Source organism: Puma concolor, chromosome A1 (genome assembly GCF_028749965.1).
Source record: "Puma concolor isolate L17-30 chromosome A1, mPumCon1.1.hap2, whole genome shotgun sequence".
Lineage (NCBI taxonomy): Eukaryota > Metazoa > Chordata > Mammalia > Carnivora > Felidae > Puma > Puma concolor.
This window is the reverse complement of record NC_141667.1, coordinates 228116555-228131371: the sequence shown is the minus strand read 5'-3', so window position 1 is coordinate 228131371 and position 14817 is coordinate 228116555. Positions and strand designations below refer to the sequence as shown.

Sequence of the window (14817 nt, the reverse complement as noted above, 5' to 3'; positions counted from 1 at the left end):
GGTCTTGTTTGTATCTTTTTGTTTCGTTGAGCCAATGCAACCAGTGAATTATTTTCTTTTAAATAGTGCTATAATAACTTTGCTACTATTCCTAAATTTTGTTAGATCTTTTCTTATCTCTGTTAACTGCTTCTTTTTCTGTTTTTTATTTGAAGTTTTTATTTATATTCTAGCTACTTAACATATGGTAAAATTGGTTTCAGAAGTAGAATTTAGTGATTCATCACTTACATACAACAGTCAGTGCTCATCACAAGTGCCCTCCTTAATACCCAACACCTATGTAACTCACCCCCACACCCACCTCCCTCCATCAACCCTCAGTTTGTTCACTCTAGTTAAGAGTCTCTTAGGGTTTGTTGGGGCGCCTGCATGGCTCAGTCGGTTGGGCATCCAACTCTTGATTTTGGCTCAGGTCATGATCTCATAGATGTGGGATTCAGCCCTGCATCAGGCTACGTGCTGAGCCTGCTTGGGATTCTCTCTTTCCCCCTCTCTCTGCCCCTCCCTCCCTCACTCACACTTGCTCTCTCTCTCTCTCTCTCAAAATAAATAAACATTTTTTTAAAGAGTCTCATGGTTTGCTTCTCTCTCCCCTTTTTCATTTTAGAAATGTGAATGATTCCCAAAACTCAGCCTAGGTCTTTTGATCCTCTTTCTGTTGATTCTTCTTTAGAGACGTGCCTCTGGTTTGCCTTAATCAATATTTTCATGTAAATAATCTCAAATTCCACATTCTATTTGATATGCCATCATGATTCTCAATCCAACAAATATAAACTTAAGCAATCCTATGGTTTTCCTCAAATGTGTTCCATTCTCAAATATTTTCATGAGAATGCTACCATTCTTCCTGCCATTCACGTTAAACACTTAAACCTTATATTCTTCCACGTTGTTACTTTAGCCGTTAAATCCAGTTTCTCATCCAGCCCTGGCATCTCTTCTTTGTAATGTCTCTTGTTTTCCATTCACCTGTTCGAAGTACCAGTGTAGGCCTCTATTGCTTCTCTTCCGGAAAGTCACATAAAACAGTCTTCTACCACTTTCTCTTCCTCAAAAATGTCAAATTATTCTTCTAAAACATATTTCTTGCATGAAGCCTTGCAGTGATATATTTTCAGTGTCTTTCTTCATCCTTTAAATTCTAATATCCTTAACTTGGCTAAGACTTATTTGTGCTGCTCCTCTATCAAAGATTGCAGATTAGTGTCTCATGGGCTGAGGCGTCTCACAGATATTTTTTGTTTGATCTTTGATCTGAACAGAGTTTTTAAAACATTTTACTCTGTGATCTTTTAGACACAGTATAATTTGGGATGCATATGTAATATCTGAATATGTACTTTGAAATATCTTCTTGAAAAATCCCATGCATATTAAAGTTTATCCTGATAAAAGAGCCTTGGTGTACAAACAGTGTCATAAAGAAAATCATGTTTAAGAAGTTGTCTGTAAGAATTTATTCTTCGGAGTGTCATGGTTCTCGCTATATAAGAATCAGTTTTCCCTTTAAGCTAATGCCACAATAAATGTCAAGTATTCCTGAGAAATTTCCACATTTTGTGGGATATCGGCTTGCAATAAATATAGTATATGTAATGGGAATATACAAAATACATAAAAGGATGATGGTAGAAGAAGACATCTTATTAAAACATAGCAAAAAGAGTTCCCTGTAATTGTTCACAATAGAAATGATTGGAAAGTTTTAACAAGCTCTGTAAAGTGCAATAGTGGTCTTATCATTTAGATGAATTTTTGCTAAAGGTTATGTATGATAGCTAAAATACAGTGGCTTTGCTAAAACCACGTAGCCAACCATAGAGCCATTTAGATCTTTATAAGATCATTATAGTCCCCAGGCTTCCATATCCCAAGTTGTTGATTCTCTCTCCTGGGGAAATGTAGGTTCATGATGTGTTCTTCTTTAATTCCTCACAGATTGACTTACAGCAGAAAATACTTATACAGCAAGTGTCTATGTTGGGGGACCGCATTTTTTCCCCAGCATGGGTGTAAAGCTCTAAAAAGGCAGTGTGATCAAGAGTAGAGAGAAGGGCTGACATAAAGACTGCTTTATGTGAAGCTGAATTTGTGGGGAGACAGGTGACTACCTCGGTGTGTAGCACTTTAGTAGTAGGAAAATCATGCAGAAAAATCTGGCTAGAAAATCTGGCTAGATGAGTGATGTGAATGGTCAGTAGGTTTTTGTTTTATATAAAATGTATTAACGAAGGGTTTATTTACAGTACTGTTGAAAAGGATATTACTTTTAATCCAAAAAAGTTGCAATTTTCCAGCTATATAAAAAGCAAAAAAAAAAAAAAAAAAAAAATCAGTCGACTAAACCAGGATCCATTGAAAAAAAATTGGTTAAAGCATATTCTAAATATGTCATAGGAAGAGTATAAAGTAAGCAATATACTTTCCTAATCCAGAAACACTGTATAACAATCAGAAATTTATAATGATTACACTGTGGAACTACCAAATTCACAAATATGTTCTCATCTAGATCAGCAAGGAGAGATTACATTTGGATATTGTATTAATGTTTTCTCCTTTTTTTTTTTTTTTGTTTTTTTACAAATTCAAAAGAATTCATTTGTAAACTTTTCCCCTCTGTACTTTTCAGTCACTTGGAATGCACGTGTAAATAGAACATTTAATCTCCTGATCAATTTAAATATGTTGTATATAGTTCTGATTTTGTTTACGTGCTCATTTTTCTTATACTTGGTTTGGTTTCTCCTTTTAGGAATGGCAAAATTCTATTCAGAAGAATGCAGGACTTGCATTTATTGAACTCATCAATGAAGGAAGGTAATTAATTTTACAGTTTTTAGATAATTCGTCTGTGTACATTTTATTCCACTAGGCGACTGCTCTCCTACCATCTGTTCCAAAAATGGGTAAGAAAATATATTTTAGTTAAATAATTTATCATACAGGTAATTAATCTTCAAAGGAACAAAGTTTAAGATACTAATCATTTATTTTGGGGTAGGGGAAAGCATGTATGAAATAAAGGAACAGACTTTCTAAGGCTTTTGTGAGATGGAGCCTCGTCTTAACTGGGTAGAAAAGTTGTGTAACACAGATCGAGTGAGCCGCTCGGCAAGCCCATCTGCCACTCCATCTGTTTTCAAAGCCATGCTCGGCATTCACTCCCGCAGCCCATCTCCGTTCATGTGAAGGAGTTTTATCTGAACATATCATGTTGTCCGATATCCAACTGAAAATGGGAAGGATATTAATTATGGGAAGAAGAACAGTCAGGTCAGGAATTTATATGTACCATTGTTAAAATGAAGCTGTAAGTAAATTCATGTTTGAGCCCATCATTGTACTCATCACTTTACGATAAACAGTTGTTCACTGTGATTTTTCCAATACTTTATTGGCAGTGGATACATGAAGATAGATGTAACTGTCACCAGTTTGACATGTATAGCTTCTGTCAGCCAAAGACCTGCATCCTTTACAATTCTTTTCTATGATATAATATATTCATTGGAAAATAGTGACTGAATATTTGGCATAATCTATTTCTTATTTGAAACTGGATTTAATTAAATTGATGATAAGGGGATAACACTTACTGTATATAAAACTTCTCTTTATCAAAGGAGGTGTCATGAAAGGATATTTGACAAGATATTCCTTGAAAATTAATTTATATATGCTGTAGAAACCCATTTAAAAAATTAACTAGGGACACCTGGGTGGCTTAGTTGGTTGAGCATCTGACTCTTGATTTTGGCTCAGGTCATGATCCCAGGGTCGTAGAATCAAGCCCTGTGTCAGGCTGCACACTCAGCATGGAGCCTGCTTTAGATTCTCTCTCTTTCTCCCTTCTTTCTCCCTCTCCCCTTCTCCCCAGCTCATGCTCTGTCTCTCGTTCAAAAAAAAGAGATTAACTTCAATGCACTTTTTTAGTATTTTTTAGTATTTTTTAGTATTACTTTTTTAGTATTAGTTTTTTCTCATCAGTTTATTATAATTAGAGACATAACCTCTTTTTATAGTAATTTATCTTATTTTATATTTCTCATTTACATTTTCCATGACTAAATTATTTTTAGTCATAGTAATACAACTCTAGAAGTTAAAATAAATTTTACATTTATTTCAAAGCAAAAGATACAGGAAAATACCAGTTTTCTTTTATAACATAAATACTAATTTTACATAATAATAACATACTTAGTTCTTATAAAACTTGGTTGTGATGAGAATTGATAATAATTATTATCCATCCTAAGGCAATGAAAAACATATAAAAACAAAAATTTGCCCAGACTATTCATTTTCATTTTAGTTTATAGAAATCTCTCAAATCACACACATGCTAATTTTGCCAATTTGTTTCAACTGTGAAGTAAAAAACAAAAATTATCTTGTCATCAGTAACTCTGAAGACTTAATATAATTGGATCTTCCTCACTTAAGGTTATAGTTATTGTCTTAGGAAAGGAAAGAGTGGAAAATTTGCTCATATCAGAGGTTTTAGTTTCTGATACTGTTTTATTGCTCAGGGGTAGAGTTTGGAATTCGTTTTGTTTTGTTTTAGGAAAAGAGTTAGATTTATAGAAAGCAGTTATAATTTTTTCTAATTTTAGTCCCTGAAAACCTTCCAAATGCCCATCATAATGTTCTTTGTGTCATTCTAGAATTTGTTTTCATTTTTCATACTAATTATTCCTCCAATAAAGAGGATTTTGAAACAAAAATTGAAACATGACTAGCTATAAATATGAAAGAACAGATCATGTGTACATTGATACAGCAAAAGTCTATTCAGTGCCTATACTACATACAAATACTATTATGGAGATGGGAATAGAGAAGTAAATGATACAAACATGGTTCTGAATTTTGGGGGGAGAGACAAATATTAGAGGAATACACACAGTATTACAAGGGTGCTGTGATAGAGGTGATATAGGTATGAATACAAGTAAAAGACAAGGCATCTAATCTAGACTGAAGGGGTGTATTCCCCAGGTGGTAGGACTATCAGGGTTTTCAAACAATGTATCAAAGAAAAGCAAATACAATAGAACAAAGATAGCCTTTTCAACGAATGGTGCTGGACATCCACATGCAAAAAAATAATAATCTAGACACAGACTTTATACCCTTCATAAAAATCACTCAAAGTAGATCAGAGATCTGAATGTAAAATGCAGAAGTACAAAACCCATAGAAGAAAACATAGGAGAAAATCTAGATGACCTTGCATTTGGTGATGACTTCTTAAATACAATACCAAAGACATGATCCATGAAAGAAAGAGTTGACAATCTGGACTTCATTAAAATTGAAAACTTCTGGGGGTGCCTGGGTGGCTCAGTCGGTTAAGTGTCCGACTTTGGCTCAGGTCATGATCTCATGGTTCATGAGTTCAAACACTACATCAGGCTGTTTGCCATCAACGCAGAGCCCACTTTGAATCCTTTGTCCCCCTCTCTGTGCCCCTCCCCCACTTTCTTGTATGCTCACTCACTCTCTCTCAAAAATAAATAAACATTTAAAAACAATTAAAAACTTCTGTTAAAGTCAATGTCAAGAGAATGAAAAGACAAGCCATGGACTGGGAGAAAATATTTACAAAAGATACTTCTGATAAAGGATTGTTATCTAAAATAGCAAAGAATTCTTAAAACTCTACAATAAGAAAATAAACAATCCAGTTAAAAAAATGAGCCAAAGATATTAACAGACACCTCACCAAAGAATATCTACATATGGCAAATAAGCTTAGAAAAAGATGCCTGTCATTGTCAGGGAAATGCAAATCAAAACAACAGTGAATAGTACCACATACCTTTTAGAATGGCCAAAATCTGGCCATTCTAAATGGCCAGCCAAATGCTGACAGGGATGTGGAGCAGCAGGAACTCTCACTCATTGGTGGTGAGAATACACAACGGTATAGCCACATTGCAAAACAGGTGGGTAGTGTTTTTTGTTTGTTTTTTTGTTTTTTTTTTTATAAAACTAAACATATTCTTACTGTAGATCCAGCAGTCATTCTCCCTTGTATCTACTCAAAAGAGTTGAAAACATGTTTACACAAAAACATTCACACAGATATTTCTAGCCTCTTTATGCATAATTGCCAAAATTGGGAAGCAACCAACATGTCTTTAGTAGATGAAGGGATAAACAGATACCCGTATATTTATGTGGTACATCCAGACAATGGGATATTTATTTTTTAGTGAAAAAAAATAGATGAGACAAGAAATGAGCTGTCGAGCCATGAAAAGATATGGAGAAACTTTAATTACATAATACGAACTGGAAGAAGCAATCTGAAAAGGCTTCATACTATATGATTTCAACTATATGACTATATATGTCTCTAAGGAGAGAGTAAAAAGATTAGTAGTTGCCAGGAGTTAGGGAAGAGGAAGGCATAAATAAATAGGCAGAGCACAGAAGATTTTTAGGCCGGTGAATCCAGTCTGCTCGATACTCTAATAGTGGATACATGTCATTATACATTTGTCAAAACTCATAGAAGCTACAACACCAAGATGTAAACTATGGACCTTAGGTGATAAGGATGTCTTAATGTAAGTTCATCATTTGTGACAAATGTACCACTCTGATAGGGAATGGTGGTAATGAAGGAGATATGTGTGTGGTGAGGGGATATTTGGGCATTCTCTGTATCTTCTGCTCAAGGTTGGTGTGAACCTAAAATTACTCTAAAAATAGTCTATAAAAAAAAAAAAAAACAACAACAGGAGGTTCAAAATAAAAAGTGTATACAACTAGAATGCCAAAGATGCCATTGAGAACTGAGAGATGGTTAGAACATGGCTAGATAAAAGAAGAAAAAAAAAGAGGAATGAAATTCTGGACCAAGGGAATAATTTGATACCAAAGCCTGGAGGCAAGAGATAGTAAGACATGTTGCTGGACAGCTCTTTTTAATCAGCCAAAAGCTAGGTAAGTGCCTGTTGTGTACCAGCCACATAGGCAAGGTCATCGCATCTTGGCAAGGGTGGCCGGCAAGGGTCATGCCATGAAGGGTTTATAAGCTATGCCAAGGATGCTATGATATAATTAAAGAGAGCTAGGCATAATCTACAGTGTAGCAAGTGGACTCCGGATTGAAACTAATCTGAGATTCAGAAATCTTGTTTCAGATGCTGGTATCATAGACTGACTAATAGTGGCTATGAGGAAGGAAGAAGTGGACACATTTAAAGTATCCTTTGGAAATTAAGTCTAGAGAAATGCTGATAGATTAGATTGTAAGAGGGAAAAGAAGGGATCAAACATAACTTGATTGCTGGCTTTAATAGCTGGATGGTTTATACTGTTAGTTTACTTGGAACAATAGAGAAGGAAGAATATGGGTTGGGTGGGACATAGTTTCACTTTTGGTTACACTGATTTTGTAGCATCTGTGAAATTTCTGAGTGGAAATGTTGGATAGACATCTTGAATTTGCATCTCCAAAGAGACAGGTAGAATGGGGATTTGGATTTAGGAGTCCTGAGCTTATATGGTAAATGGTAGATAAGGATACAGATGTGATGCTCGGGGAACCTGTGTGGAAGGAGCAGAGAACATGATGCCATGATTTTTGCTGCTGTTTCTGCTGGGAATCCTCTTTACCCACAGCTGTACATGATTGGCTGTTTTTTGTCATTTAGGAATCAGCTTAAATGTCACCCCCTCAGAGAGGCTCCCTTAACCATCTTATTGAGTTACCACACTTCCGTCATATGATTTTGTTTTAACATTTAGTAACACCATCTCAAATTATTTTCATTCTTTACGTCCGTCTTCTTTACCAAAATGTACTTGGCCTTAAGAATTTGTGTCTTCTTCAGTGATACATTCCTGGTTTCTGGAAAAATACCTAGCACATAGTTCACAATCACAAATATTTATTGAAGGAATTAAGAAAAGAATGGTGAGTAGAATGTTTGAGAAGCAATGAGGAGTCAACAAAAGAGGTTTTTTAAAAATTTTTAATTTATTTTGAGAGAGAGGGAGAGAGAACGAAAAGAGAGAGAGAGAGAGAGAGAGAGACAGAGAGAGAGAGAATCCCAAGTAGGCTCCACACCATCAGCACAGGGCTTGACATGGAGCTTGAACCCAATGTCTGATCTGAAATCATGATCTGAGCTGAAACCAAGAGTCTGCCCTTTAACTGCTGAGCCACCCAGGCACCCCAGCAAGAGGGTTTTTAAGTTAGGATGAGAGGGACCACTGGATTCGGTGACAAGATGGTCGTGTTGGTTTCACCCACACATACACCAGTGAGTACTTGTGTGCTAAGGATGCTGCGTAGAGACCCAGGCCCTGCTGTAAGAGAGCTTACAGTCCAGTGGGGACAGCAGTCTTCTAATTACTGATATAATAAATATGCCAGAGTAGAGGGTACTGTGGGAGCAGATAATTAAGGGAATGACTTCTGAGAAAGCAGTCACTTAACTAGAGTACTGGGGTCAGGACCTAGGTTGTTTTGAGCTGAGGAGTGAGTGGGATGTGAGCATGGTCAGCAAGTACACACAACTCCGAGGAGTTTGGCCAAGAAGGGGAAAGATAGAGTGGTTGCTGCAGATGGGTTTTTTTGGTAGTGAGGGTATTTTTTGGAACATCTGTCTTGCCCCTTTTCTCTGAATGTTGGAAATCATATATGACATTTATTATAACTGCTGCAATATAGGCTTTTAAAAATGGAAGTTTTGTTGTTGTCATTGCTTATATATTTAGAATTTTACTGACTCTCACCTTCAGTTTACCTCATTTCTTTTCACTTTAGACCTTTCTCTTTCATAAATTTGAACTTGGGAGTTCCAGATTTTAAGAAAATATCATATATAGGGGCATATGGGTGGCTCCGTCGGTTGAGCATCCGACTTCAGCTCAGGTCATGATTTCACCATTCGTGAGTTCAGGCCCCGCATCAGACTTGATGCTGTCAGCACGGAGCCCGCTTCCAATCCTCTGTCTCCCTCTCTCTCTGCATCTCTCTCTCCTGCTTGGGCTCTCTCTCTCAAAAATAAAATAAACATTTAAAAGTATGTATATATTTTTTGAGGAACCTCCACACTGTTTTCCAGAGTGGCTGCACCAGTTTGCATTCCCACCAACAGTGCAAGAGGGTTCCTGTTTCATATTTTAAAAAATAATAATAAAATAAAATAAAACAAAATATGATAAAAAATAAAAAAACTAAAAAATAAAATAAAATAAAAATATGTGTTTATATATCATATTTGGATAGTTAGGATGTAGTTACAGTGAAGACACATTACTCTGTTAGATAAACAGATAGGCTTCTATTTGTTGAGGCCCTACTATGTGCTAAGCACAAATTAGACTCTTTATACACTCTTCTATCTCATTTGCGCAGACATACAGCATTTTTCTTAACTTTCTCTAATAGTTTAAAATAAAGCATATAAAAAACACTTTCTCTTGGTCGTTAGAATATCAGTCTTTAATTTGTCCTTGTGGGAATGAAGTTAAAAATCTTTAAGTTGAAATTGTTATAAATGTTGATCCTACTTAACAGCTATACCCGTGAATATAATTCATCAATCATAGCCGGAGAAAGCAATTGTGCAGTTGTCTACAATTAACAGGACAAAAACAGTTGATGAATGTGCAGCTGAATTAAAGTACTCCCTAGGACAGACTGAAATTATAAACTGGATCATTTAAAGGAATCTAACAAAGGACCTTTATAATTAAAACAAAGCAAGGTTAATGGGATGTAAAATTGCCTATAATATCTTGGCAATAATAATTGGATTTTAAATTATTAAAATATGAATTGAACTATAAAGCAAATAAAGACTTTTTTAAATTATGGAATTTGAGTATCCTTTGAAATAAATTAATCATTTGCCTAAAATAAACGTTTATCACTCTTTTGAAAGCATTTAGGATATAATTAATTAGTATGCATACAAAGCAGTGTGTATTTGTAGTTAGTACCGAATTTAACATAAGATTCATAAGATTCCAATTTTATTTTGTCTTTAGAATAGTGAAAAATATATAGCTTACATTTCTTTGGTTTTAAAGAGGAAAAGCATATTGCATCTAAGCATAATTCCTTAGTGATTATATAGCCCCAACTTGAATATCTTCTTTATTTTAACAACTGTTATTTAATAATTAAGCCAATAAGCTTTGGTTTATCTATTCGTTTTGTGTGTTTGATTTGGCAAAAAGTGTATTAAATAAAGAGTAACTTCCAAAACTGTAAGGTAAGAAACTTTTTTTCTTAGAGTTGAAATTCCGGTTTAATTTTGAACCAAGAATCCCTGAAAACTTCTGGAAAACAGAAGCTCCCCACCTAATCTAAACCTTTTTTCTTTACTACTCTGTTATTCATTTTACACATGTGGTAAGTTATTAAATGTGCGAGTTTTGTAAATGAATGAGGTAAAAAAAAATCTTGTACTTTTACAAAATTAATTGTATAGATCTTAAACAGTATTGCTAATTTATAGACTTAGCTTTAGACATTGATTATAAATAAAATGTTATTTACCTAAAACTAAGATTAGCAAGTCCTATCTAATAATGGCTAGATTTCAAGGAATAAGAAAATATATTTCAGAATTTGGTTATCATAAATTTTATTTGAATTGCATTTTTAACTATGTTTAAAATATATCTGCATGTGTGTGTGTGTGTATTGAGATTCTTTTTCTTTTATGAGGACGACTTTACTTTTTTTTTTAATTTTTTTTTTTCAACGTTTATTCATTTTTGGGACAGAGAGAGACAGAGCATGAACGGGGGAGGGGCAGAGAGAGAGGGAGACACAGAATCGGAAACAGGCTCCAGGCTCTGAGCCATCAGCCCAGAGCCTGACGCGGGGCTCGAACTCACGGACCGCGAGATCATGACCTGGCTGAAGTCGGCCGCTTAACCGACTGCGCCACCCAGGCGCCCCGAGGACGACTTTAAATATACTTTCCTCCTAGAGAGGATTATTTTAATTTTGGTGAGAGTTAAGTAATAATTCATAAAACACTTCTAATTTATATTATTTTTATTAAGACCAAAAAAAAAGGCAAGAGTGACAATTTTTTGGTATAGTCATTTATATATCTTATTTCCTGTTGTTTCGTATTTCTTCTAGAGACATTAATTTTTTTGTTGCTCTTCTTAGCTTACTTATTGCAGGCAAATGCCAGTCAAGATTCAGATGATCCATATCTCTATTAGAAAACTTGGATTCAGTTTCTATACCATTCTGATATCACTGGTTTCTATTTTTGACATAACTTGGCAACAGAGGAGCTGAGAATTGGCATTTATAGCTCGTATGCTGTTTAAATAAAAGATATGGGTAAAAGTGAGCTAACGTGTTGCCGGAGGGCCTGTGCTAACATAAAGGTGCAGTGTGTATGGCCAGTCCAAGCATAAGCTAAAGGTGAGAAGTGAGGTGAAGGAATAGAATGAGCAATCCAGGTAAGACCAGAGTAGAGCCATGGCCTGGGCTATAGATTTTAGTCTAGAAGCTCTTCCTAAGGTGCTAGGGAAATAGAAGCATTAAGTATATAGGCTGATTATTTTTCATGTTAGTTACTGTTGTAGAGACCAACGTTTGAAAAACCAGGATACTTCCTTTATAATATGACTATCTTAAAGAGTCACAGTCTGAGATAGAAGAGTAATAAGAAAAAGTCATTTGTTTATATTTGCATATATAAATGTTTACATATTTTTTTAAAAAAGCACTACTCCTATTTATGAATCAGACTTCAAAACAGTCCATTATTCAAGGTCTAGATTTTTTTCATTCCTAGCACAATGTAAGGAAAATAAGACTTAACTTACTTAAGAATAGATTGATGTTAAAATTGTTTAATATTTCTACCAAACATTTAAGGAAAAAAATGATAAAATTAATTTCAAAGTCTTCCCAAAATAGAAGAGTAGGTAATGCTTTACACTTCATTTTATGAGATTTCATCACCCTGATTAACAATAACAATTACAAGTAATAAAATTATAGATCAATATCCACCATAAGCATAGGTACAATATTAATATTACCTTTAATAAAAGTTGGCAAATCAAATCCAGGAATACATGAAAAAGATGTATCATAAGCAAGAGGTGTATATTCCAAACATGCAGAGTTGATTTAATATTCAAAAATATCTATGAATGAATTATACAATGTCAGCAGATTAAAAAAGAAAACATATGTATGGATATTTTAATATTCATAAGAAAAACATTTGAAAAATTCAACATATGTTCATAATAAAATTCTCAGTAAACTAGAAATCAAACTCCCTCAATGTAATAAGTGCTATTTATAGAAAATATACAGCTAACATCCTACGTAATGGTGAAAGACTAAATGCTTTCCCTCTAGATCAAAAACACTGCAAGGATGTTCTCACTCACTATTTCTATTCAATATTGGGCTGGAGGTCTTAGCCAGTTCAATTAGGCGAGTAGAACATTCTAAGATGTTTGAAAAAAGATAGTGTCATAAGTGAAATTAGCAAAGTCACATGATATGAGGTCAATATTCAAAAATCAATTATAAAAAAGGATTATAAATACATGCAGCATGCATAAAAAACCAAAAATCTATTACAATAACATTTAGTTATAATATATGTGAAATATTGGAAGCTTAAATAAAGCAAAACCATTATAATATTATCAAAAACATGAACTACTTATGGTTGTACTTAATAAAATTTGTGAAAGACCTGTGTGATAAAAACTACAAAATATTTCTGTAAAAAAATTAAAAATAAATAAATGCAGAAATATGTATTCATGAATCAGAGGGCCTAACATGGTTAAGATCTTAGTTCTCCCCAAACTGGTCTATAGACTCAAACCTAATCAGAATTCCAGCAGGCTATTAACAAGATAGTTTTTAAATTTCAGTGAAAATACAAAGGACTAACAGTAGCCAACACAAATGAAAAATGAACAGAGTTGGAGGATTGGTGTAAAGATAGAGAGATAGAGCAATGGAATGGAGGAAAGAAGATCTTACAGCTCAATAATAAAAACACAAACTACCCAATACAAGTCAGACAAATGATTTGAACAGACACAGTAACAAAGAAGATATACAGATGGCCAATCAGCACGTGAAAAGATGCTCCACGTCATTATTCATTTGGGAAATTCAATTTTAAATACAGTGAGATAGCATTATGCACATACTGTAATCGACATAATTCAGTAGGTTGTCAATACTAAGCCTTGGTGAAAATGTGGAGCCACTGGAACCTTGTACCTTGCTGGTGGGAGTGCAAAATGGCACATCCACTTGAAAAACAGTTTGTCAGTATCTTACAAGGTTAAACATCCACTTAACCATTTGACCCAATAATTCCAAACTTAGATATTTTCTTGAGAGAAATGAAAATATTGGTCCAAATTAAGACCTGTATGTGAATGTTCATAGCAGCTCTATTTATAATAGCCCAAGATGAAAATAACCCAAACGTCTACCACTAGATAAATGGATAAGCTACTATGTAATGTTATAGGGAATACTACTCAACAATAAAAGGTATAAGCCACAGATATGCGCCACATACATGGAACTTAAAAGTATTTTGTGAACCCAGGGGCAACTGTGTGACTCAGTTGTTTAAACGTCTGGTTCTTGATTTGGGGTCAGGTCATGATCTCACAGGTTCCTGGAATCGAGCACCACATGGGGCTCTGCGCCGACAGCGTGGAGCCTGCTCGGGATTCCCTTTCTGTCTCTCTCTCTCTCTCTCTCTCTCTCTCTCTCTCTCTCTCTCTCAATTAATAAATAAACATTTTTTAAGTATTTTGTGAAGCTAAAGAAGCCAGACAGAAAAAATATGCTATGTGGTTGCATTTATGGGCATTATGGAAAAAACAGAATTAGAGGGACAGAAAATAGTTCGATCTTGCTATGGATGGCAGGAGAAAAGCACAAGGGAACATTTTGGGTGATGGAAATGTTGTGGTTGTAGCAGTGGCTACCTAAAATATGCATTTGTCAAAACTCGTGAAATTGCATTTAACAAGAATTAACTTTATTATGTGTAAATTATACCTCAATAAACCTCACTTAAAAAAAAAAAAAAACTACAGTAGTGCTTCATTGCTTATAAAGTTCTGTAACATGACCTGAGAGGCTTTTACTTATCTGGCCTCCCTTGCCTTCCCACACTGACTCAAGCACACTCCATTCACTCCTAAAGCACCCCTATGTCACCTCATATTTCATTGTCCTTTACTACCACGAAGAAGGCTCCCAGTAAATTATTGTTAAGTGAATGAATGCCTAACTCTGCATCCCACTCTCTGGAATGCCCTGGGAGAAGCCATACTAAGCTGATCATTTCCCAAACAAGTCAAACACAATTTGCCTGTTTGTGTGGCTTTGAGCAAGCTACTTAATCTCTCTAAGCCTTAGTTTCTTCATCAGTGTAATGGGGCTAATTATGCTTGTCTAATAAGATATCAAATGAGGTAAGAATCAAATGAAATGATACCTATAATGCACTTAGCCTGGTACGTAATCAGTACTCAGTGTTCCTGACACATAATAGGGACTCAAGAAATGAGCATTTATTTATTATTATTATTATTTATTTAAGTGACATTTGAGCTGGATTTTGAAGACTATGGACAGAGGAGGTTGAGGACACTAGAGTACCTTACACATCCCATCCAGAGCACTGATGGGTTTCTGTGTGTTCTCAATATGATAGTGTCACTACTCCCTCATTGACTAAATCGCATTTTACGCAGAACACTAATACGCACACAAGTGGAAGGATAGGGTGGTAATCATGA

At 34.9% G+C, this 14817-nt stretch overlaps 1 protein-coding gene across 12 annotated transcripts in view; it reads left to right on the top strand.

Annotated features, from left to right (window-relative positions):
- The window catches only part of NBEA (neurobeachin), a 697478-nt gene that overhangs the window by 346136 nt on the left and 336525 nt on the right, over nt 1-14817 (top strand). For all 12 annotated transcript variants that reach the window (XM_086713686.1, XM_086713662.1, XM_086713695.1 and 9 more), the window contains one exon: nt 2762-2826. In XM_086713686.1, coding sequence (XP_086569812.1) covers nt 2762-2826 — 65 coding nt within the window. The remainder of the gene's footprint in view (nt 1-2761; nt 2827-14817) is intronic.